We start from the raw sequence: 19,086 nt of genomic DNA on the forward strand, positions 1-19,086 counted from the left end.
TTTAGAGCTGGAAGAGACCCCAGAAATAATCAAATTCCTTTATTTTAAAATGATGAAACTTAAGTGACTTAACTCCCATTATACAAGGCAGACGTAGCAGAGTCAGCCCTGGAATCCAAGGCCTCTTCTGCTACTTTGTTACTATGTGGGTGATTTGGGGCTAGTTTGGCCACATGATCTTTAAGGTCTCTTTTACTTCTAAATCCTACAATTTCTGTGATCCTATGAGTTCTATACAGCAGCAGGGACAAATTCAGATAGAACTGGAAGCCACAGGATTCCGAGGATGAGAAGCAGGGTGCTCTGCTCTATGTCTTTCTGTATTTTTATTTATTTTGTTAAGTATTTTCCAATTACATTTTTAATTTTGGTTGGGCTATGCTGGGGACTGTTGTGGTCCTCTGATTCACAACACTCTTCTACCTGATATTGTACTAAGTTGTCCATTATAACCACACTTTTCCTTTTGGCAATGGTATATAGGCTGACTGAAGTCACTTGTTCTGTGGTATTCTAGTCCTTTGCAGCCTGAACACCATAAAACACTTTGGGAATTCTAAAAAACTAGAATTTATGTAAGAAATAGGGACTCCTGGGAGAAGGAAAAAGTCATTTGGGAATTGATTTGTTTAAGGGATTATCAGAGAATCTAAAAAAGGAGAAAACATATAAGAATCTTTTTTTTATTTTATGACTATTACAGACTGCAGAAAAAGAATGATTTGGGTGCATATTTTCAACAGGTTCCTTATAAACAAATCACTATCTCACAAATAAAATTAGAGAATTTAAAATCAAGAACTAAATTGATGTAAAAATTATGTATTGCTGCAGAATGCTCCAAACTGGGAAAAATTTAAATATCTTTCACTGATCTTTAAAAATTCCATACTATATTTTGTAGAAAAATCTCAAATATTAACTACATAATAGAAATAAGGCTAAACATTTTACCTCCTTCAAAGTAAAATAATTTAAATACACCTATAAATGGATACATCTATGGATGCCTAGAAATTATTTTTAATAGGAAGTAGAGATTTCCACTTACTTGCTGGAACTGCTGTTGACAATACTGCTGTAAGAACCTCGGGGCACATAGGAGAAAGATGCAGGGGGTGGAGATGGTGAGGCAGGTGTTGGTGAGGTCTGTCGTTGCTTCAAGAAAATGTCTGCGTTGAGGGTTTGCAGAGACAATTTATAAAGACTATCAGTAGCTGAGAAATCAAAAAGAAGTCTCATTAATTTAATACTTTCATTCTTATTATGTCAGTTTTACCTTACGGTAAAACTTTGGGAGCACCTTTATAGAGGCTTGAAACTCAACTTCTTATGGAAAGAAAAGGATTTCAGGCTAATACACACCTCTGCAATAAGGTTGCACAAATTACAAGTATCATATTTAACTTTAATCTGAATTCAAGAATGATCCGCGTAGTAAATTCTGTTGGGATTCTAATGGCTCTCCTACCATTTTGTTCCTTCACTCTTTCTGGCAGGAGGTCAGGAATCCTCTAGCTACTTCAATGCTCCTAGGCAACAGAAGCAACAGCATGGGGACTAGGAAGACTCACCATGACTCCAAAATGGGTTGCAAGTGGCAAAAAGCCACTATCATTTGGTTATGCCTTTGAGATTTTCCCTTAACGATTGACACTGTTATGAACAAACCCCTAATTATGCTAACGATATACTTATCAATGTTGTTCAAGTCCACGTGCCTCTTAGATGGAGACTTCAACTGTATGAGGAGAAAGAGGTCCTAATGCTTTTGCCCCTTGAATAGCTATTTCTAAAAATTGGTTTAATTATTTTATACCAGGCAGAAATAGTTTGATCATAATATAGCTATTCAGAGTCCATCAAATGCTCTGAAGTATAAATGAGTCAAGGGATAATAATCTCCATGTACAAATGTGCAGTGCATCATTACAGTACTTTCTAAATAAAATTCCATCTAATTTACTCTCTACAGCTTTCTGTTTGTTTCTATCTGTAGTAGCTATGAATTGATAATTATTCCTTGTATATCATGCTAATGACATTTCCTATACCCACAATTCTGTCTATTGTATTTTAGATAAAATTCACAAATTTTTGTTGATGAAATGAAAGTCTGACCAGCTGGAATAAGAAATTCCTTCAGAGACCCACAGAAGGTCCAAGGTTCAGGCAGAAAAGAAGAAAGAAAGGAGAAGAATAACGGAAGAGAGTAGGTACAGAGAAAAAAAGAATGAAAGGGAAAGAAAGAAGGTTGGGGGCAGTACAGTGTCACTAACCCTGGCCTCAAACGCCCTTTATTAACACTAAGGGTAGTGGAGGCCTGTCATCAGTCTTAAATATCCATTACTCAAAAGCTTAACTGAGTTTCATACTCCACCTCCAGTCTTATTTAAATAGTAACATTAATGGAAAAATAATATTTTTCTCCTTCTAGAACTAGTTACTGGCAAAGCTTAGAGTACATCACCAATTAGCCAGTGAACTGCTCATACATGGTACTGTACATCGAGAGAGATGCTTCACCATCCATGAAATAATGTTTTCCTATTTGATGGCAAGTAGAAGTCGTCTAAGTGCACTGCTATTACATAGCTTAGATGCAGCTGTTCACGTGCTGTCTCCTGAGATCGTGCCCTCCAAGGCATGCCCTGCACTTTGGACAGTGCCTAGTGTATAGTAAATGCATAATAAATATTTGTTCATTTACCTTATAGGCTCTTAGTTCAACTCCATCATTTTCAGATGTGAAATCTAAGGTCTAAATAGGTTAAATGTTTCCCTGAGGTTATGTTCAGAGTAACGTTGCTGTAAGCATGATATGGTATATGGCCTATCTTAATGTGGATCAGCAACCTGATCAATGAACAAAGATCTAATATTTAGATGACCAAGAAAAAATTAACGTCTGTAGACTATCTACTCCCTATAGGATATAGTATTTTTTTCTCTCTCTCTTTTCGAGTCTGCCACTGTCACTGAAATTGAAGAAAGGGTCTACAAAGGCCTTTTTGAATTTTATTTTTCTCATAGCTCACCATGGCTAAAAAGCTTCTTGTTAGGTAATGGCCACCCTACCAGTAATAATCATCTCTGGATTTAGCTGGGTTGGCCTTAGACAGTCAGTAGCCAGGACTGTGCCCCCACCTTTTTCATTCAGCATCTACATTCCACTAGTATAGCTTTAGAGAACCTCTTGTCACTTTTGCCAGAATGAGGTATTGTAGGACTGTGAGGTTTCCATACTTTATTCTCTCATTGCTCCTTTGATTCTATACTTTTCCTTCCTTCTCCATCCTCTCCTCTCTAATAAAAAGCAGACAAAATATATGACCATGAGAGAATGGCTAAAACAAAACACAAAATGCCCAGTGTAAGATCCTCTGCCTCTCTATGCCTGGCTTCAGTAGCTTCAATTTTATTGTCTTTGATTTTAGATACTGACCTCATGTCCTCTACAAGTTTATAATTTTTTTGTGTGTTTAACTTCTGTACAGTCTGGCCTTATGCTGCTTAAGTAGGTAATGCTTATTTTAAATCATAATAGGCTTATGATGACAAGTAAGGGAAAAGAAACTAGTAGAGAAAGTGATAAAATCCAAAATTCAGTTGAAATAAGGAGACAAAGAATTACATTTTATTAAATCCTTTTATAAAGCAAAGGAGAGTTTGAAAGGTGACTAGTCACCCCCTAATTAATTTGGCAAATGCAGAATTTTGCGTGACAAAGATTTCTTAAAGCAATGCACACTAATTTTTATAAAAACTGTATAGATATAATATTAATTCTTCTTCATCATTAAATAGACTACTTTGGTCTCTAACTCAGTGTACTTACAGCTGCCGGTTTTATTAATTGGCACAGAATCCCACTCTGGTGGGGGAGAGTCTTTTTCCCCTTCTGAGCTGCTGGTGTTGCCTAGTTCTTGACCACCAGGGAGAAATTTTGCTAGGGCAGGTGGCCTGTTGTCCACTAACTTATTATTTGTACCTGCACAAAATCAAATAGTAACATGGCCATTAATGCAAGAGAATTCCCCTCTCCTAATCTTATTTCAAAATATACCTCTAATATATTTATAGACCTAGGAATCAAGAAACCACTTCAATATGGTTTCTAAGCAAATATTTTTATTTTTACCATCAAAACACAAGAGGGATATTTATAAGATCAAAAGGAGCAATACCTCTTGTTTTCTGTGGATTTCGTGATTTAGATCCACTTGTCAATGCATGCTGCTGAAGAGTGCTCTTGGTTGGGAGGTTTTTGCGTTGTTTATTTTCCATTGGTGGAGTATATGGCAGCTCCAATGAACTGAAATGCAATCATGGGTATCAGATTCAGTTTTATCCCTTTATTTTTAATGCCTGGGCAGGAGTGTCACTTGATACTTAAAAGGACTTCAGGGAAAATTGAAGGAATGCTTATAAATATGTATGGATTACATATACATAGCTATGTAAGGATTATGCAGAATGCTCTATGGCAGTTAATGAAGAAACGAAAGTTTAGTCATTTAAAATGAATTATCTTAAATGTCGGTTAACTCTGCAGCTCTTTTCAGGGAGACCTCAATTTAGGAATGAGTTGTGTTTGTAAACCAATCATTTGTAATTCAAAATCAGTCTTATTGAAACATTATAAATGACAGTTAAAGTTCCCAGAATAGCCTAAAAAACCCCCTTGTTGGTGTAGTTCAACTAGTCTGATTTGTGGGAGTATGAGGCCACATGGTTCAAGAAAGAAAAGGTGAAACAACTTCCTCCCTTTTTCCTGGGATCAATGTTGAATTATGAAGAATTTCTAAAAGAGGCTCGCCTCTGGTGAAATCCCTTTTCTTTATGCCTCTCACCCCAGATGACCTCATGTATCTTTAAGTGAACTCCTATAGCATCTACCCAAGTGTACTCCAAAATGCTCCATGCTTCAAAATTACCTGCCTCTCCTACCCTACAATCAAAATTCCTATTCCCTCAGGACATATAGCCTAACTTCAATGTTAATAACAACAAGTAGGATTTTATGTAGAGCTTTAGGGTTTGCAAAGTGGTTTACTATTATGTCATTTAATAGTTACAACAATGCTGATAAGTAGATATTATTATCTTCATTTTATAGATGAGAAACTGAGGCAGAGCAAGGCTAAGTTACTTGCCCAGGGTCACAGAGCTAGTAAGTGTCTGAGGTTGGATTTGAACTTTCATCTTTCAGACTTCAGGCTGGTGCTCAATCTACTGTGCTACCTGGCTGCCCATTAGGTTAGGATAAAAGCACTAGGATTGAATCATTTAAGATTAATGTGTATGGATTGTCCTGTAAGCTCCCCCATAGTATTTACATATTTACAAGGTAGGGGCTCTGAATTGGTAGAATTTCATGCAGGAGAATAAAGTGAAGCACAACAACTTATAATAATACCCAAGAGTTCAGTGCTGGGATTAAATCCTCTAAAGCGATCCCTACTTTTCTTAGTTTTTTTTTTTTTGGTACTTACCTTCAGAGCCCACTAACAGCTCCATTTCAGCTCTTGCCTCTTTAAATAATTGCTCTAGTGAGAATTGCTTTAAGGTCTCTGGTAGTGTTGGTGTGAGTGTGTGTTGGTAAGGAAGAGGGACATTTGAGTACATGTGTTTGTAGGTTAGAGATGGACCACATTACTTTTCTGGTGTAGTGGTAGTCTGAATTTAATTTTAAAGTTGACAATCATTTTATTTGTATTATTCTGTACTTTCCAAAAGTAGAGAAAGATCTCTACTATGAAACCTTTTGGCTTCTTAAAATCTCTAATTGAAAAGGGTAAGTGACTCTATTAAGCAAAGTGGCTAATGTTGGCTAGATGAAATAAAAGCATGTAGATGCCATGTTTCAATTTTACAAAAGCAATGTGAATTAGTAGGCATTTTTCCTGTTCTGTTCTTTTCTCTGAAATACCAGTTTATCATGCCCTTCACTGACATATTTTAAAGAGATTTTAAAGATTTATAGATCAAAGTGTACACAGTAGGCTGATGAAACAAATACAGTAAAGCTTTGTTTATGTGGTCTTTGGAGTCCATGCAACAGGCCTATACTATTATTTTAAATAAAAGAAAGTATGACTAATTTCCTTGAATAGTATCTAATACTGTTAAGTTTTATGGCAAGTTCCAAGCCATAATGGATGCTAAGTGCAACTTCAGTTTTTATTACAGTCTATCTTAGAATACTACTTGATATTAAGTTCAATTATTATTAATTTTTTTTACTGGACCTGTTTTTTAATATGTTTTATGAGCTTCTAGTGAGGAATATCCCCTTCTAATAGAGTTTGGCATCAGGTACTCTGCAAAATTTACATTAAAAAAAAAATCCTTACCTTTTGACTCAGAATCAATACTAAGTATCAGTTCCAAGGCAGAAGAGTGGTAAGGGCGAGGCAATTGGGGTTAAGTAAATTGGCCAGGATTATACAGCTGAAAGTTGTGTGAGGCTAGAGTTGAACCTAGGTCCTCCTGACTCCAAGCTGGGCTCTCTATCCTGTGTTAACTAGCTCCCCCACCCTCCCCTTATAGTCTTAAAAAGTTTCTTAGGAATACTGGAAAAATCAAGTGACTAAGAGGTGCAATTATAATGAATTAAAAAAGAAAAATTCTGTTTTTTGAGTTGGAAGGGACCTTAGAGATCAAGTAGTTCAACAGTCTCATTTTTAAAGATGGAGAAACTGAGATGACATAAGTTCTCTGATCTGATCACAGTTACACTGGTATTAAGAAGCAAAGCTGAGATTTGAACCCAGGATCTCTAATGCCATATCAAGAGCTCTTTCACCAATACATTACCATGTGCCCTCTTAGCATGTAAGGTCCATATCACTGATGTCTCCCTAAGTTCTTGAGATGAGAAGTTGCAACAACAAGGCCAAAAGACAAGACACACATTGTGCCACTGTCTGTTGTGATCAGACTTCCCTGACCTTGGAGGGTTCCAGGACACCCTGAAGCCTGGAGCAGCATTATTCTATACGTGTTGATTTTCTTGTGCGTGTTACCTGAGGGGCTTTACATCTGCTGGGGTCTCTTTTTTCACATTTGCTGAGAGTTTTTTGCTTTTCTGTTTCCCTTGAGACATTTCACCTCCCTGTTTATCGGGTGCAGCTTGTTTTCCCTTTTGGCGTTCGGGATCCTGTGAAATTGGTTACACATAATCTGTTTAGTTTGACTAGACATAAGATTATCAAATAAACCTGTATCCTTATCACGAGCACAATGACCACTGTCATTATCTCTTTACAATGGATTATCTTCAACCTCTGTGTGAATGGTTCTATCTTGCCAAGCTTCTCAAAGAGAAAATGTTTATTTCTTTATTTTGGAGGGACTTGGAATCTGGTGAACAGCACAATCTAATATCATTTCAAGAGATATTTTTATTAAGGGAGTACATTAATCTCTAAATCCATTAAAATCTAGAACTTTCATTGAGACAATCATCAACAAAAGTGTTTTTTTTTTTAAGTGCTGAAATTGACTGAACATAATAAATTCATTTCCCACTGCCTTTCTGTGGTAGAATAACATCTTCAGGCTTCCTTTCTCTTCCCCAACCCCAACATGCAACATTTTCCTTAAAAGATATTAAGACACTCCTTAGACTTTGTTGGCTCAAGAGACTAAGAACTCAACTCAAGATTTCCTCCTACTCTCAATACAAAGCAGCCAATGGAGTCTATGCTATGGACGAAGGATGCAAGAGATCAGCTAAATCAACTTGCTGCCCTCAATGCCTATTTTTGTGGAATATCCTTCTTCTACCATGGCTAAGTGTGGAACAACCTGAGTGTCTCATTTGCTGCTGTAGTGAATCTAAATGACCAGGAGTCTGGTCTAAGTCAGGCCCAGTTCCAAACAATTTCCAACTTTCCAATTCATGATCATTAATGATGATTAATTTCTACAAACCTATAGGGTGCTAAATCACAGTAATAACCTGGAAAATATATTTTTCTTCACATTTTCCCCATTCCTGACAAATATCTTAATTAAATTTATTTAATGAGCACTTTACATATAGGGAACTTGTGGAGACATATATGGCTGCTGTCACCAGTCATACCTATCCAAAATTATAATTATAATGTGTAAATGATATAAAGTTCTATAGTAATTCATATTTATATGGTGTGCTGTAAAAATTTATAGTGGATTCTAACACAGCCACCCTGTAGATGATGGTAATGAAAGAATTAACCCCATATGAGAAAAGTGACATAGAAGAAGGTAAGTAACATGCCAATGGTGAAATAGGTAGAGTTGAGACAGTTCAACTTCTATGAGTGGCTAAGAAAATGGAAAAAAATGGTGATTTAAGTAGCATGGTACTATTTAGGGAGAAAACTTTGAAGAGTGAGTAGAATCTTTATAGAAAGCTACAGACAAGTATTTCTGTAGAATAGACAGATTGAGAAAATAATCTGAGAATGAATACAGAGGTGATGATCAGTTTGTGAGGTTGTTAGGAGGTAATGACAGATTAGAAAAGAGTTGAGGAAGGGCTAGACTGAGGGTATTTCCAATGAATTCTCAATTAAATTGGAGTTGAAACATATTAAACATTTATCAAGATAACAGAATGTCTCTGAAAGTAATATAAAGAAAAGGCTGTAAAATACGGAACTTATAATTTGTTTATAACTGATTTAAACTCATTACTTTTATGCAGTATTAGAAATATACATATAAATCACAATAAATGTGAGGAAATGTTAAAGTTGGAAGTCAGTTTTCGTCTTGATATGAAAAGTAAAAGGTAAATATAGACTCTTATTTTTAAAAATTAGTGAATGCCAATAATGTTACTGAGACTCTTTTAAAATAAGGTGAAATACAAATTCTTGACTATAACATTAAGGAATCTGCTAATACTTTAATTTGAAGAGTATTATCCTGAATATCAAAATTAAAAGTCTGCTAATTTCCTTAGAATCACTGTTATATGCTGAATTTATGGCAACTATCAGTGCATTATCCTATCATGATTCTGTTTTTCCCTTTGGTACCCAAATTTTGAAAGAAATTCTTTAAGTTACAGATTTCTGTTAAACTGTGACTTTTAAAGAGCTTTCTCTTACTATTGTTCCCTCTAATACAACTCTGAGGGTAATAGTGTCCCTTATTTTCTTCTGGGGAAATGGAGAGAGTTATGTAAAATGATTTGCTTGATGCTAAATGACAGACATCCTTGGAGTCTAATTTTTATCTAGAACATTCCTGTCTATCTGATGGGATATCTCTCCAATTAGAGAAAGTATCTTTTGTGCTTTAGTAGTTTTATACCTCTTTTAGAAGTGGTTCTGTATCAGGGTTTGAGGTTTCTGTGGTGGTAGAAGAACTGTCATCATCAGCCAAAGAATCTTTTAGCTCATCCTCTTGTGGCTTCCCCTTTCCTCTTCTTTCTTTCTCCTCTCGTTTCTTGAGTGGTTTGACTTTGCGCTGAAGAGGTTTTCCTTTCCCTATGGAGAATAAAACAAGACTACTAATTCTAAGTTTTTAACCACAACTATCATTCTTCTTTAATAAAAAGAAAATCTAAAGAAATATTACCATTAAGAACCAATCAGCAAGTATGTATTATGCACTTTGTACAGGCACTGTGCTACATACAGTGCTACAGGCTCTAGGGATACAGAGAAAGGCAAAGACAGCTTTGGCCTCAAAGAACTTACATTCTGTGATGGAGATACCATACAAATAATTAGATACATATACAGTAGAGGGAAGGCTCTAGGAGCTAGGAAGACTGGAAAAACTCCTGAAAAAGTGGCCATTCATCTGATTTCTTGAAGGCAGCCAGGGATTCTTAAGAGGTGGAGATGAGGAGAGAGAGCATTTGACTAATGGAGGACATCATAGTTTAGATATTTATCTGGAGGTCTCCAAACAAGCTTTAACTTTTTGTTACTATTGTTCTGGATTTGTAATTTCATTAGTAGAGAGAATTTCCAAGGAAGGAACTTCTTCATTGTGCTGACAGTTTTAATCTTAGAGAATTACCTGGGGGCACTGGGAAATGAGATGATTTGCCTAGGGTCACATAATCCCAGTATGTCAGGAGTAGGACATGAATTTCTGTGTTCCCAACTTAGAGGTGTCATCTCTTTATAGATCATGGCACACTGTCTCTTTAGGTACATTCTGGAGACTAGCACAGTCTTTCAATGAAATTCAGTTCAGTTTAGTTCACATTTATCAACTTTGCTATATGTAAGCTACCATGGTAGGAACTGGAAATATAACGAAAAAAGTGTGAAGTAGTCTCTGCAAGCCATAGCTGGGTTTAAGGCATAAGAACAATGGAAAGGTAGTGGCAAGGAAGCAGATTTTGAAGACCTCTGAATACCAAAAGATCCTAGAGAGAAAAGGGAGCCGCTAGAGCTTCCTGAATAGGGGGTGGCATTATGAGACCTTTGCTTTAGTAAGATTGCTTTGACAAGGGGGATAGACTGAAATGGGGAAGAGACTAGTAGGCCATTGCAATAGTTCAGGCAAGAGGTGATGAGGACTTTCATCAAGGTGAAGGTGGTATCAGAAGGGGGGCCCATGTGAGAGATGTTAAGGAGGTAAAATGGGAGTATGTGTGTGTGTGTGATAGTGAGGAGTCAAAGCTGACTAGGCTAGATGACTTGGGAGTTGTGCTCTTGACAGAATAAGGAAGTGTGGGATAAGGGAGGCCTTCAGAGGAAAGATAATGTGTTATGCTTTTGAGATATGCTGAGTTTAAGAGACATCCAGTTTTAAGGTGTCCAATATAGGAAGTAAGACTTGAGGTCAACTGAAAGATTAGAGATAGCTAGGTTGAGATGAAAATCCATAGGAGAGGATGTGATCACCAACCAGCATGAGGGAGAACCATCATGGAGGGAGAAGGATCCAGGAAAGAGTCCTGGGGGAACAACCATGATCAATGGAGATGACTTGGACGAAGATACTGTGAAAGAGCTGAAGGGAGAGGTCAAGTGGGAGGAGAAGGGAGTGTCATCAAAAGCTACAGAGAAGATAATACCAAGAAAAGGAGGGTGATGAATAGTCATTGAGAGGCTATTCAATTTAACAACTGAGGTACTGTTAGTAATTTTGGAGAGAGCACTGGGTTAAATGATGAAATCATAAGCCAGATGTGAGAGGAAAGGAAATAGAGACACTTGAAAACCCTTGCCTTCTGTCTTAGGATCAATACTAAATTGTTGGTTCTAAGGCTGACAAGCAGTAAGGGCTAGGCAACTAGGGTTAAGTGACTTACCCAGGGCCATTCAACCAGGAAGTGTGAACCAAGGACCTCCTGTCTCCAGGTCTGGTGCTCTCTCCACTGAGCACCTTGCCGCCCTGAGGCACTTGTAAGAATAGGAGTTTAGCCACCAAAGGGAGGAGAGACATAGCAACATGGTTGCTAGCAAGTATCAATATATAAAGTGAGATACTTTTGTGGGGAGAGAGGCATGTTTGGAGGCAGGAGGGAAGCAGCTAGTAGACAGGAAGAGATTGAAGATAAGAGAGGACAGAATGAGATCTCTTGTGCATTTGGAGGAGTTTGTTTTAGTAGAAGATTAGTCTGATAGTTGTGTGGAGGGTGAATTGGTGAGGGAATGGAAGCAGGGGAGTACCAATTAGGAGGCTATGTGAGAAATGAGGAGGGCCTAAACTAGGCTAGTGGCCATATGGTGGGAAGGGACATCTGTTAAAGAACATCAAAGAGAGGTGTAGACAGAGAAGAGAGTCCAGGTTAAATGTTGAAGCTGACTATAACAGAGCACTGAAGAAGGGTTGTGTTCATCATCAGAAAGCTGGAGGGCAGGAAGCGGCCTGAGAGACCCAGAGTGAGAATGGGACCTACGAGGTGGACTCTTGGCTATGTGGGTAAGAGGTTCTTACCTCATAGTCCACCAGAGGCCTGACTGGAGAGCATGGACAGAGAGCAACTAGGATATGAAGGGCATGGGTGTGGTATTTGAGAATTTAACTACTTGTCTGAGAGTTTCAGTCAGGGACAAGTGAGGTACAAAAGCCACATGGCAAAAAGGCAATGTTAGGTGGGTCCTGGCTCTGCATTTTTTCTTTTGGTGAATTTATCAGCCTCGGTGGGTTTAACTGCCATCTCTGTGTAGGTGATTCTGAGATCTAGATATAGTCTTAGCCTTTCCCCTGAGCTTCAGTCCTAGATAAGTAACTACCTATTGGACATTTCAAAGTGGACATCTTGGATAAGTCTTAAACTTAATTCATTCTCTTTCCCCACAAAACCCTCCCCTCTTCCAAACTTTTCTATTCTATAGAAGGCATCACCACGCTTCCAGTGTCCCAGGTTTGTAAAATTTCAGGTTTACTCTGAATTTATTACTTTTTCTCACTCTATAAATCCAATCAGTGTCAAATCTTGCTATCTCACTTCCCAGCATCTCTTTCATCCAAACCTTTCTCACCACTGATACAACTATGATAGGTCAGGTCCTCATTACTTCTTGATGACAGTATTGCAACAGCAACCTAATTAGTATTCCTGCCTTCAGTAACTCTGCACTCTATCTAGTCCATCATCCATAAAATGCTGCCAAAATAATTTCCCTTAAGTTCAAATACGACATGTGACTCCCTGAGACAACCAACTCAGGGGTTTCCTATTGCCTCTAAGATCAAATATAAACTGCTCTGTTTATGCTCTGCACAGTCAGGTCCCACACTGTCTTTTCAGCGTTGTTGGATATTATTCTTTCTCACATATTACTCCACTTTTGTCTTTGCACTGGGCTATTCTATTCTCCTTCCCATGTCTGTAATGCCCTTGGTCTCACAGTGCTTCTCTTCCTCCTAAGGTGTTGCTCAGGCATTATCTTGGGCATGAAGATTTTCCTGATCTCCCCATATGCTAATGCCTTCCTTCCAAACTACCTCATATTTAAATTCTTTGTATGTAGTTGTATTTATTAACTTCATATTTATGCTGTATGTGTGTACTTGTTAAAACAAATGTAAACTCATCACAGGTAGGAAATTTCCCATTCTTTGTACTTCTAACTCTAGCAGGGTCTTGCTCAAGACTGCTATTTAATAAATAGTTCCTGACTGATTGTTGATCTGAATCGGAACACACTGAAAATTTCATTAACTGAAACTAGCAAAGGTGTATTGAGCAGGAATGTTGGACTTGGAATCAGGAATATAGGTGTTTACATCCAATCTCTAGATGTCTGACCCTGGCTAAGTCCCTTAACCTTTCTTGGTTTCAGGCTAAAAGTTATAGACTGATCATCACTATCTGTTCTGGATGGAGTTCCCACACTAATAAAGATGTAGGTCCTTGATTTTTTGATATAGTTCAAATCACAGTTAAAGTAAATCTTAGAGAGGTCTGAATCTTTACATTTTTCAAGCCCTGTGGTGATAAAAATCTTCTCTCATAAAACTGGTCACCTCTAATTGTAGTCACTGCCTAGATAAGTCAACACCCAATCTTGCACAAATTAACAAAATTCACAGTGTGTAAAGGAAGCCTTACAATTGATAAATATAATAACTTATATTCAGGTTTAAAAAGCTTTCTTCACAACAACACTGTAGTGCAAATATTGTAATCTCTATTGTATAGATGAGAAAACAGGCTCAGAGGAGTTTAAGTAATTTGCCATGGAAACACAACTATTTTGGAATCTAAGTTTCCAAGTCCCATGACCCTTCCCCAACACTACAATAAATACCACAAAGGATTACACAAGCTGGATGTAATTTATATTATTGAGCTCTCTTCTTGACTAGACTGGCCATACACAAGTGCATTATATTGTTCCTCTCACTCCACAGTATCATAGATTAAATACATTATATTATCCTAGTAATGTTATGCCAGTATAAAATCCTCCCAAGGGATGGCTACCTCTCTATTTTGCCCCAAGAAAACTAGTCTGCTGATTGGTGGAGAGAAACTAGTACAGACCATCAAAAAACTGCTGCTAGGGAGGTACCCTGCCCTGTATTCCAGGAAGAAAGGCAGAGGGTGCAAGAAGCAGACTAAGGAAAGGAAAAAGTCAGATAGGGTATGCCTGAACAATGTATGAAAATGAGAAAAATAGTTCACGTCTCCTTATTTCTTCTTCTGTGAGACAGGAAGTATTATTGTTTCATAAACACAGAAAAAAAAAGTTTTTAAAGTCTTATATGAAGTTTTTAAACTATATTACTCTTAACTCCTGCCTCCATTGAGAAATTGTTCACTCAAAAGCTGTCAAGAATCAGAGAATGTTAATGCTAGTGGGGAACCTCAGAGATCATCTAATACAATTGCATCAGTTTATAAATGTGGAAACTGAGGACTAGAAGGAATGTGACCAGTTATCCAACATGTGCAAAGAAGAAGCTTGCTTCACATCTAGGGCTCTTGCCCCACCAGTTTAGTGTTCTTTTTGCTATATCACACCATACTGTACTATATTGTACTAAACTACATACCAGCATTGGCGAATGTTTTTGAGATCACATGCCCAAACTGTACCTTTAAACTAACTCAATGTACTGAATTTCCAAGAGAAATGGACATAATTCTATCTGTTCTATGTAGTAGGAATGTAGGATTATATATGCAGGCTAGAAGAGGCTTCAGAAGCCATACAATTCTACCACTCATTCTACAGATGAGGGAATTAAGCCCAGGAAGGAAGGCTACAACTTGTTCAAAGTCACAAAAATCACACTGGAGATGGAAATTGAGTCCAGGTTGCCTTACTGTCAAGCCAATGCTTTTGCCTCTCTGTCATGCTGCTGCTACAGAGATCAATTTAAAAATCAAAGCATTATTAATGGCCATTTATAGCTTTATTCACATGTTGCTTTTGAAAATCAGGAGTAACCCAGATTTTTCAATAAAAAGTAAGGGAAAGGGGGCAGCTGGGTGACTCAGTGGATTGAAGGCCAGGTCTAGAATTGGGAGATCCTGGGTTCAAATTTGACCTAAGACACTTCCCAGCTGTGTGACCCTGGGCAAGTCACTTGAACCTCATTGCCTAGCCCATATCACTCTTCTGCCTTAGAACCAATATACAGTGTTGAGTTTAAGATGGAAGGTCAGTGTTTAAAAAAAAAAAGTAAGGGGCAATGGAAAGATCCTGCCCTCTCATGTGAAGATTTGGAATATATCACTTTACTCTTCAGTGCTGCTACCACCAAACCCATGGAAATAATGGGAAGGATCTGCCATTCTATTAGCTTCCACCATAACTACCCATCTATTACTTAGCACATCAGTTTCCTGGAGATCAGTGAGGTTAAATAACTTGCCCAGGATCACATATCTATAGAAGGTCAGGGGCAGGGGGTGAGATCTGAATTATTCATCACACCCTTAACACTGAATGCATACTCACTAAACAAGAAAAGACTAACCTTCCCTGCAGCTAAGACAGAATCTTGAGGGTTAAAGTACAAAACACAGCCCATGAGTAATAAATATCTGCTTTACAAGCAATCTTAAACTGTTGGGAAAAAAATTGTTTTTGTGACTATTTTGAAAAGATAAGATGTAGGTATCTAATTTGAAGACATATCCTTGTGGAAGATGTCAACTGATATGTTTATTCTGTTACCATAACTATTGTGATGAGAGGTCTCAAATTCTTAGTACCAAAGAAAAAGAGTCTTATTACCTTTGTTTTTTGACATTGGAGATGGAGGTTGCTCTGTAAATACATCTAGTGATGGGGATTCTGTGTGATCAAAATCTTTGTCCATAGCTTCTATAAGACTGGTGATATCTGAATCTTCTGAGCTGTGTCTTAAATTGCTGGCACATTCTGGGTGGGAAGGGTGAGCAAGTGGCGGAGGGGGCACGGAGCTTTCAGGATGATGCTCCTGTTGTTGAGGCACTGTTGGTGGAGGTGAGGAGTGCTGTTCCAGCAGGACCTGACTGTGGTGCTGGTTCTGCTTTGCTCCTTTGGACCTTCTGCCTGCTGTGTGACTCTGTGTGACTGTACTTGAATCCAAGGCTAAGGTACCTGTTCTGTTAGCAGACTGTGCAGAAGTCCTGCTATTAATATTTGAATTGTTTTTGGATTTGAAATTTTCAACATCAGATGAGTTTCTATTGCTGTGCAGATGAACTGATGGATTACAGTGCTTATGATTTCCTGAACTTGACCTGGATGAGGAACCTCCTGTTCCATAAATTCCCCTGCCAGAATTGTGATTGGTGTCAGATCCAAGACTGTTCAAGCTGAAAAAGGACCAATTATTGTGAGGATAAACAGACTAAAAATGTGCTCCTGCTTCAAAAGAACTACACTAAGAAATTAGGGCTCAAAGAGTTCTTCAATGATTAATAAACTACAGCATTATTTGCCAGGAGAAAGGACACAGCATGGAGAATAACAGTTGGTGAATCAACAATTCATATCTATATGAAATTCATAAATGGCATATTTTTTCTCTTCTTAAAATGGTGTTATTTGTTTTTAATATTCTGATTGTTTCCTTAAATTTTAAGTTCCAAATCCTCTACCTCCCCACCTGCTCCTTCTCACTCACTGGGAATGCAAGCAATGTTATTAATTATACATGTGAAGACATGCAAAACAGATTTCCATATTAGTGTGTTGTATTTTCAATATTACTGAATTAAAAAGATGATCTTCCGTGGCCAATTCATCATTAATACAAAATACTTCAGGAGAAGACTACTGGAAATAAAGTTAATTTCCAAAACAACAATTGTCCTATCTACATAAAGATTTGTGAGCTGTCATTACAAAAAACTTTGTGGAATGGGTGTATTGTTACTCATTGCTTCAATAAAAAGCAAATTAATAATCTGAATTAGGTCTGCCTTACCCTACATAATAACAAGCAACATTTCTATACTATCTATTCTATTTTAGGCAATGTGCTAAGTTCTTTACAAATATCTCATTTGATTAGGTTTTACAAGTAGCTGCATCTATGTGGGTAGGGTTTATTACTGCTATGAACTTACTTTCCTTCAGATGAAATACCAACAATTCTCCTGAGATCAAATGGTCTTCCCATATCAAAGGGAGGATTTGAGGCCTCAAATGACAGACGCCTTCGAAATGGTTCCCAAATTCCTTGAGCTTCTAAATAGGCTGTTCCAATTACCAAGAGAAAGAGTACACTGCAGGAGACCAAAAAGTTGGGGTATCAATATTGCCAATATCAGGATAAAGAAACCGAACAGTACAATAAAGCAAATGCATAGTACCTTGGTGGTCAATCAATTTTATAACACAAAAAAAATATTGCCTCTATCAAGTTTTGTTTGAGACAGATGAAAAATATGCAAAAAAATTTATGGATTAAAGATTAAAAGCATATATCTATTTTATATAGTTTTGGGCTAAATGGAATTCTGGTTTACCTTAAGAGTGACCCCTCTATGAGATTTATTTCTTTTCTGCCAAGTAGAAACTTGACTTTCCTACTTGTCTTTTACATAAAATTAACAAATCAATTTCACAAATTATCTTTCCAGTAAAAGATATGGCAAAAGAAAAATAAAATAGGATGGTTAGAGGGGAATTTTTGGTTTTAATTATTTTCTTTCAAAATCATTATGCACTAATCATTTTTAGTAATTTCATCTAATGGAACTGATTGATAATACCTTTTTCAGAGATAAAACTACTTAATTATCAAAGACATATGACAATTCATGGTAGGGAAAATTCCTTTTGCTTACTGAATATGTCCCATGATCATTAAATTCCAACCTATTGTAAAAAAGCATCTGGTATAGTACCTCATTATTCCTGAGATGATTATGTACAATGCCAATTCCCAGTTGGGTCTGGGCAAGGCTTCTGCACATGTTGCTAACATATGATATGGAAGGGATGCATTCAATATAAAAGTAAATTCAGAGCCACAAGCTGTTATGAACTTCAGTTCACGAATAATCCTGGAGGCAGTGAAATCAGGTGTAAACCTAAAAGAGAATTATGGCAGTAAGGATTAATGTATTTTAAATGATACCACTTGGCAGTTAAAATCCTAAACTAGACTCACAATGGGAATAGGAAGATACCATGTAAGTCTGAGGAGATAAAATCAAAGTTAGAGCATATCAGGGACCCCCATAGCAATGAATTCAGACAAAGGCATATAGGTCTTTTTTTTTTTTTAATTAAGCAAATCCTGCCTGTTCTTTATTCACTTCTTTTTTTTTCCCAACTACTGTTCCTGTAGTCTAGACTCAGTGTCTCAAGGTAGACCTACTTCAATCATTTCTTAACTAGTCTTCTTGTCTTGGGCCTTTAATCTACTCTATATTTATATTCCTGCTATAGTAATCTCCCTAAAACACTGCTATATAGATAGAATTCTTTTGTTCAAAAACAAACGCTCTATATTGTGAAGTGTGAACACTAACTAAGGGAGTTCATAAGTCACTTGCTAAAATGAATGATAACTCTAGAAAATGGGTGATAACTCAGAAACTTGTGAAATTTTTTAAGAGTTCACACCCACAGACATTGTTTAATCAGGAAATTGTGAACCTCTTTGATGAAAGAAACTGACCATCAGAAGGTGAAAACTGGTTCCCACAAACACTGTCCCCTGGAAGTTGTGATTGGTCCCTGTGAAAAGGGGAAGAGACAAGAACCCACTATAAAAGGTCCTAAATTTCTGGGTTGAAAGGAGGAAGTTGACTCCAAGAAGGAAGAAGAAGATCGGCTCAAGGAAGAAAGTTGGCCTCAGGAATCACTTTCAGCTCTAGTCATTGTTTTGACCTGCCTCTTGGAGGGAACTTAGGTCAGTGGATAGCAGGTTTTCCTTTCCTATCTTCTGGAGAGTTTAATTCCAGTTGAAGATCAACAAGTCCTGGTTAAATAGGTAAATGTCTTCTCTACCCTTTTGTATTTCTCCACTTTCACTCTTTCCACCTCTTTTGTAAATAAAAGCTATTAATGGTCACTTCGACTTTGAGCAATAATAATTTGAGTCATATATTTTAGTCAAATCCTTAATTTTAACCCTTAAAATATGTAACCTGGCTAGAATTTTTCTCTCCAAATCGTATGTCCCTGAAACAACCTCTGCAATCTAGGAAAATTGATC

At 37.2% G+C, this 19,086-nt stretch overlaps 1 protein-coding gene across 8 annotated transcripts in view; it reads right to left on the reverse strand.

Moving 5' to 3' along the window:
- The window catches only part of TMEM131 (transmembrane protein 131), a 264,070-nt gene that overhangs the window by 5,152 nt on the left and 239,832 nt on the right, over nt 1-19,086 (reverse strand). For 5 of the 8 annotated variants that reach the window (XM_056808386.1, XM_056808384.1, XM_056808390.1 and 2 more), the window contains 8 exons: nt 17,768-17,953; nt 16,985-17,143; nt 15,663-16,228; nt 9,313-9,488; nt 7,029-7,162; nt 4,188-4,315; nt 3,839-3,991; nt 1,052-1,217 (listed from right to left, as the gene is read on the reverse strand). In XM_056808386.1, coding sequence (XP_056664364.1) covers nt 1,052-1,217; nt 3,839-3,991; nt 4,188-4,315; nt 7,029-7,162; nt 9,313-9,488; nt 15,663-16,228; nt 16,985-17,143; nt 17,768-17,953 — 1,668 coding nt within the window. The remainder of the gene's footprint in view (nt 1-1,051; nt 1,218-3,838; nt 3,992-4,187; nt 4,316-7,028; nt 7,163-9,312; nt 9,489-15,662; nt 16,229-16,984; nt 17,144-17,767; nt 17,954-19,086) is intronic. The other 3 variants (XM_056808387.1, XM_056808385.1, XM_056808388.1) reach the window with 2 other exon arrangements.

The sequence above is a fragment of the Monodelphis domestica genome, chromosome 8 (assembly GCF_027887165.1).
Source record: "Monodelphis domestica isolate mMonDom1 chromosome 8, mMonDom1.pri, whole genome shotgun sequence".
NCBI lineage: Eukaryota > Metazoa > Chordata > Mammalia > Didelphimorphia > Didelphidae > Monodelphis > Monodelphis domestica.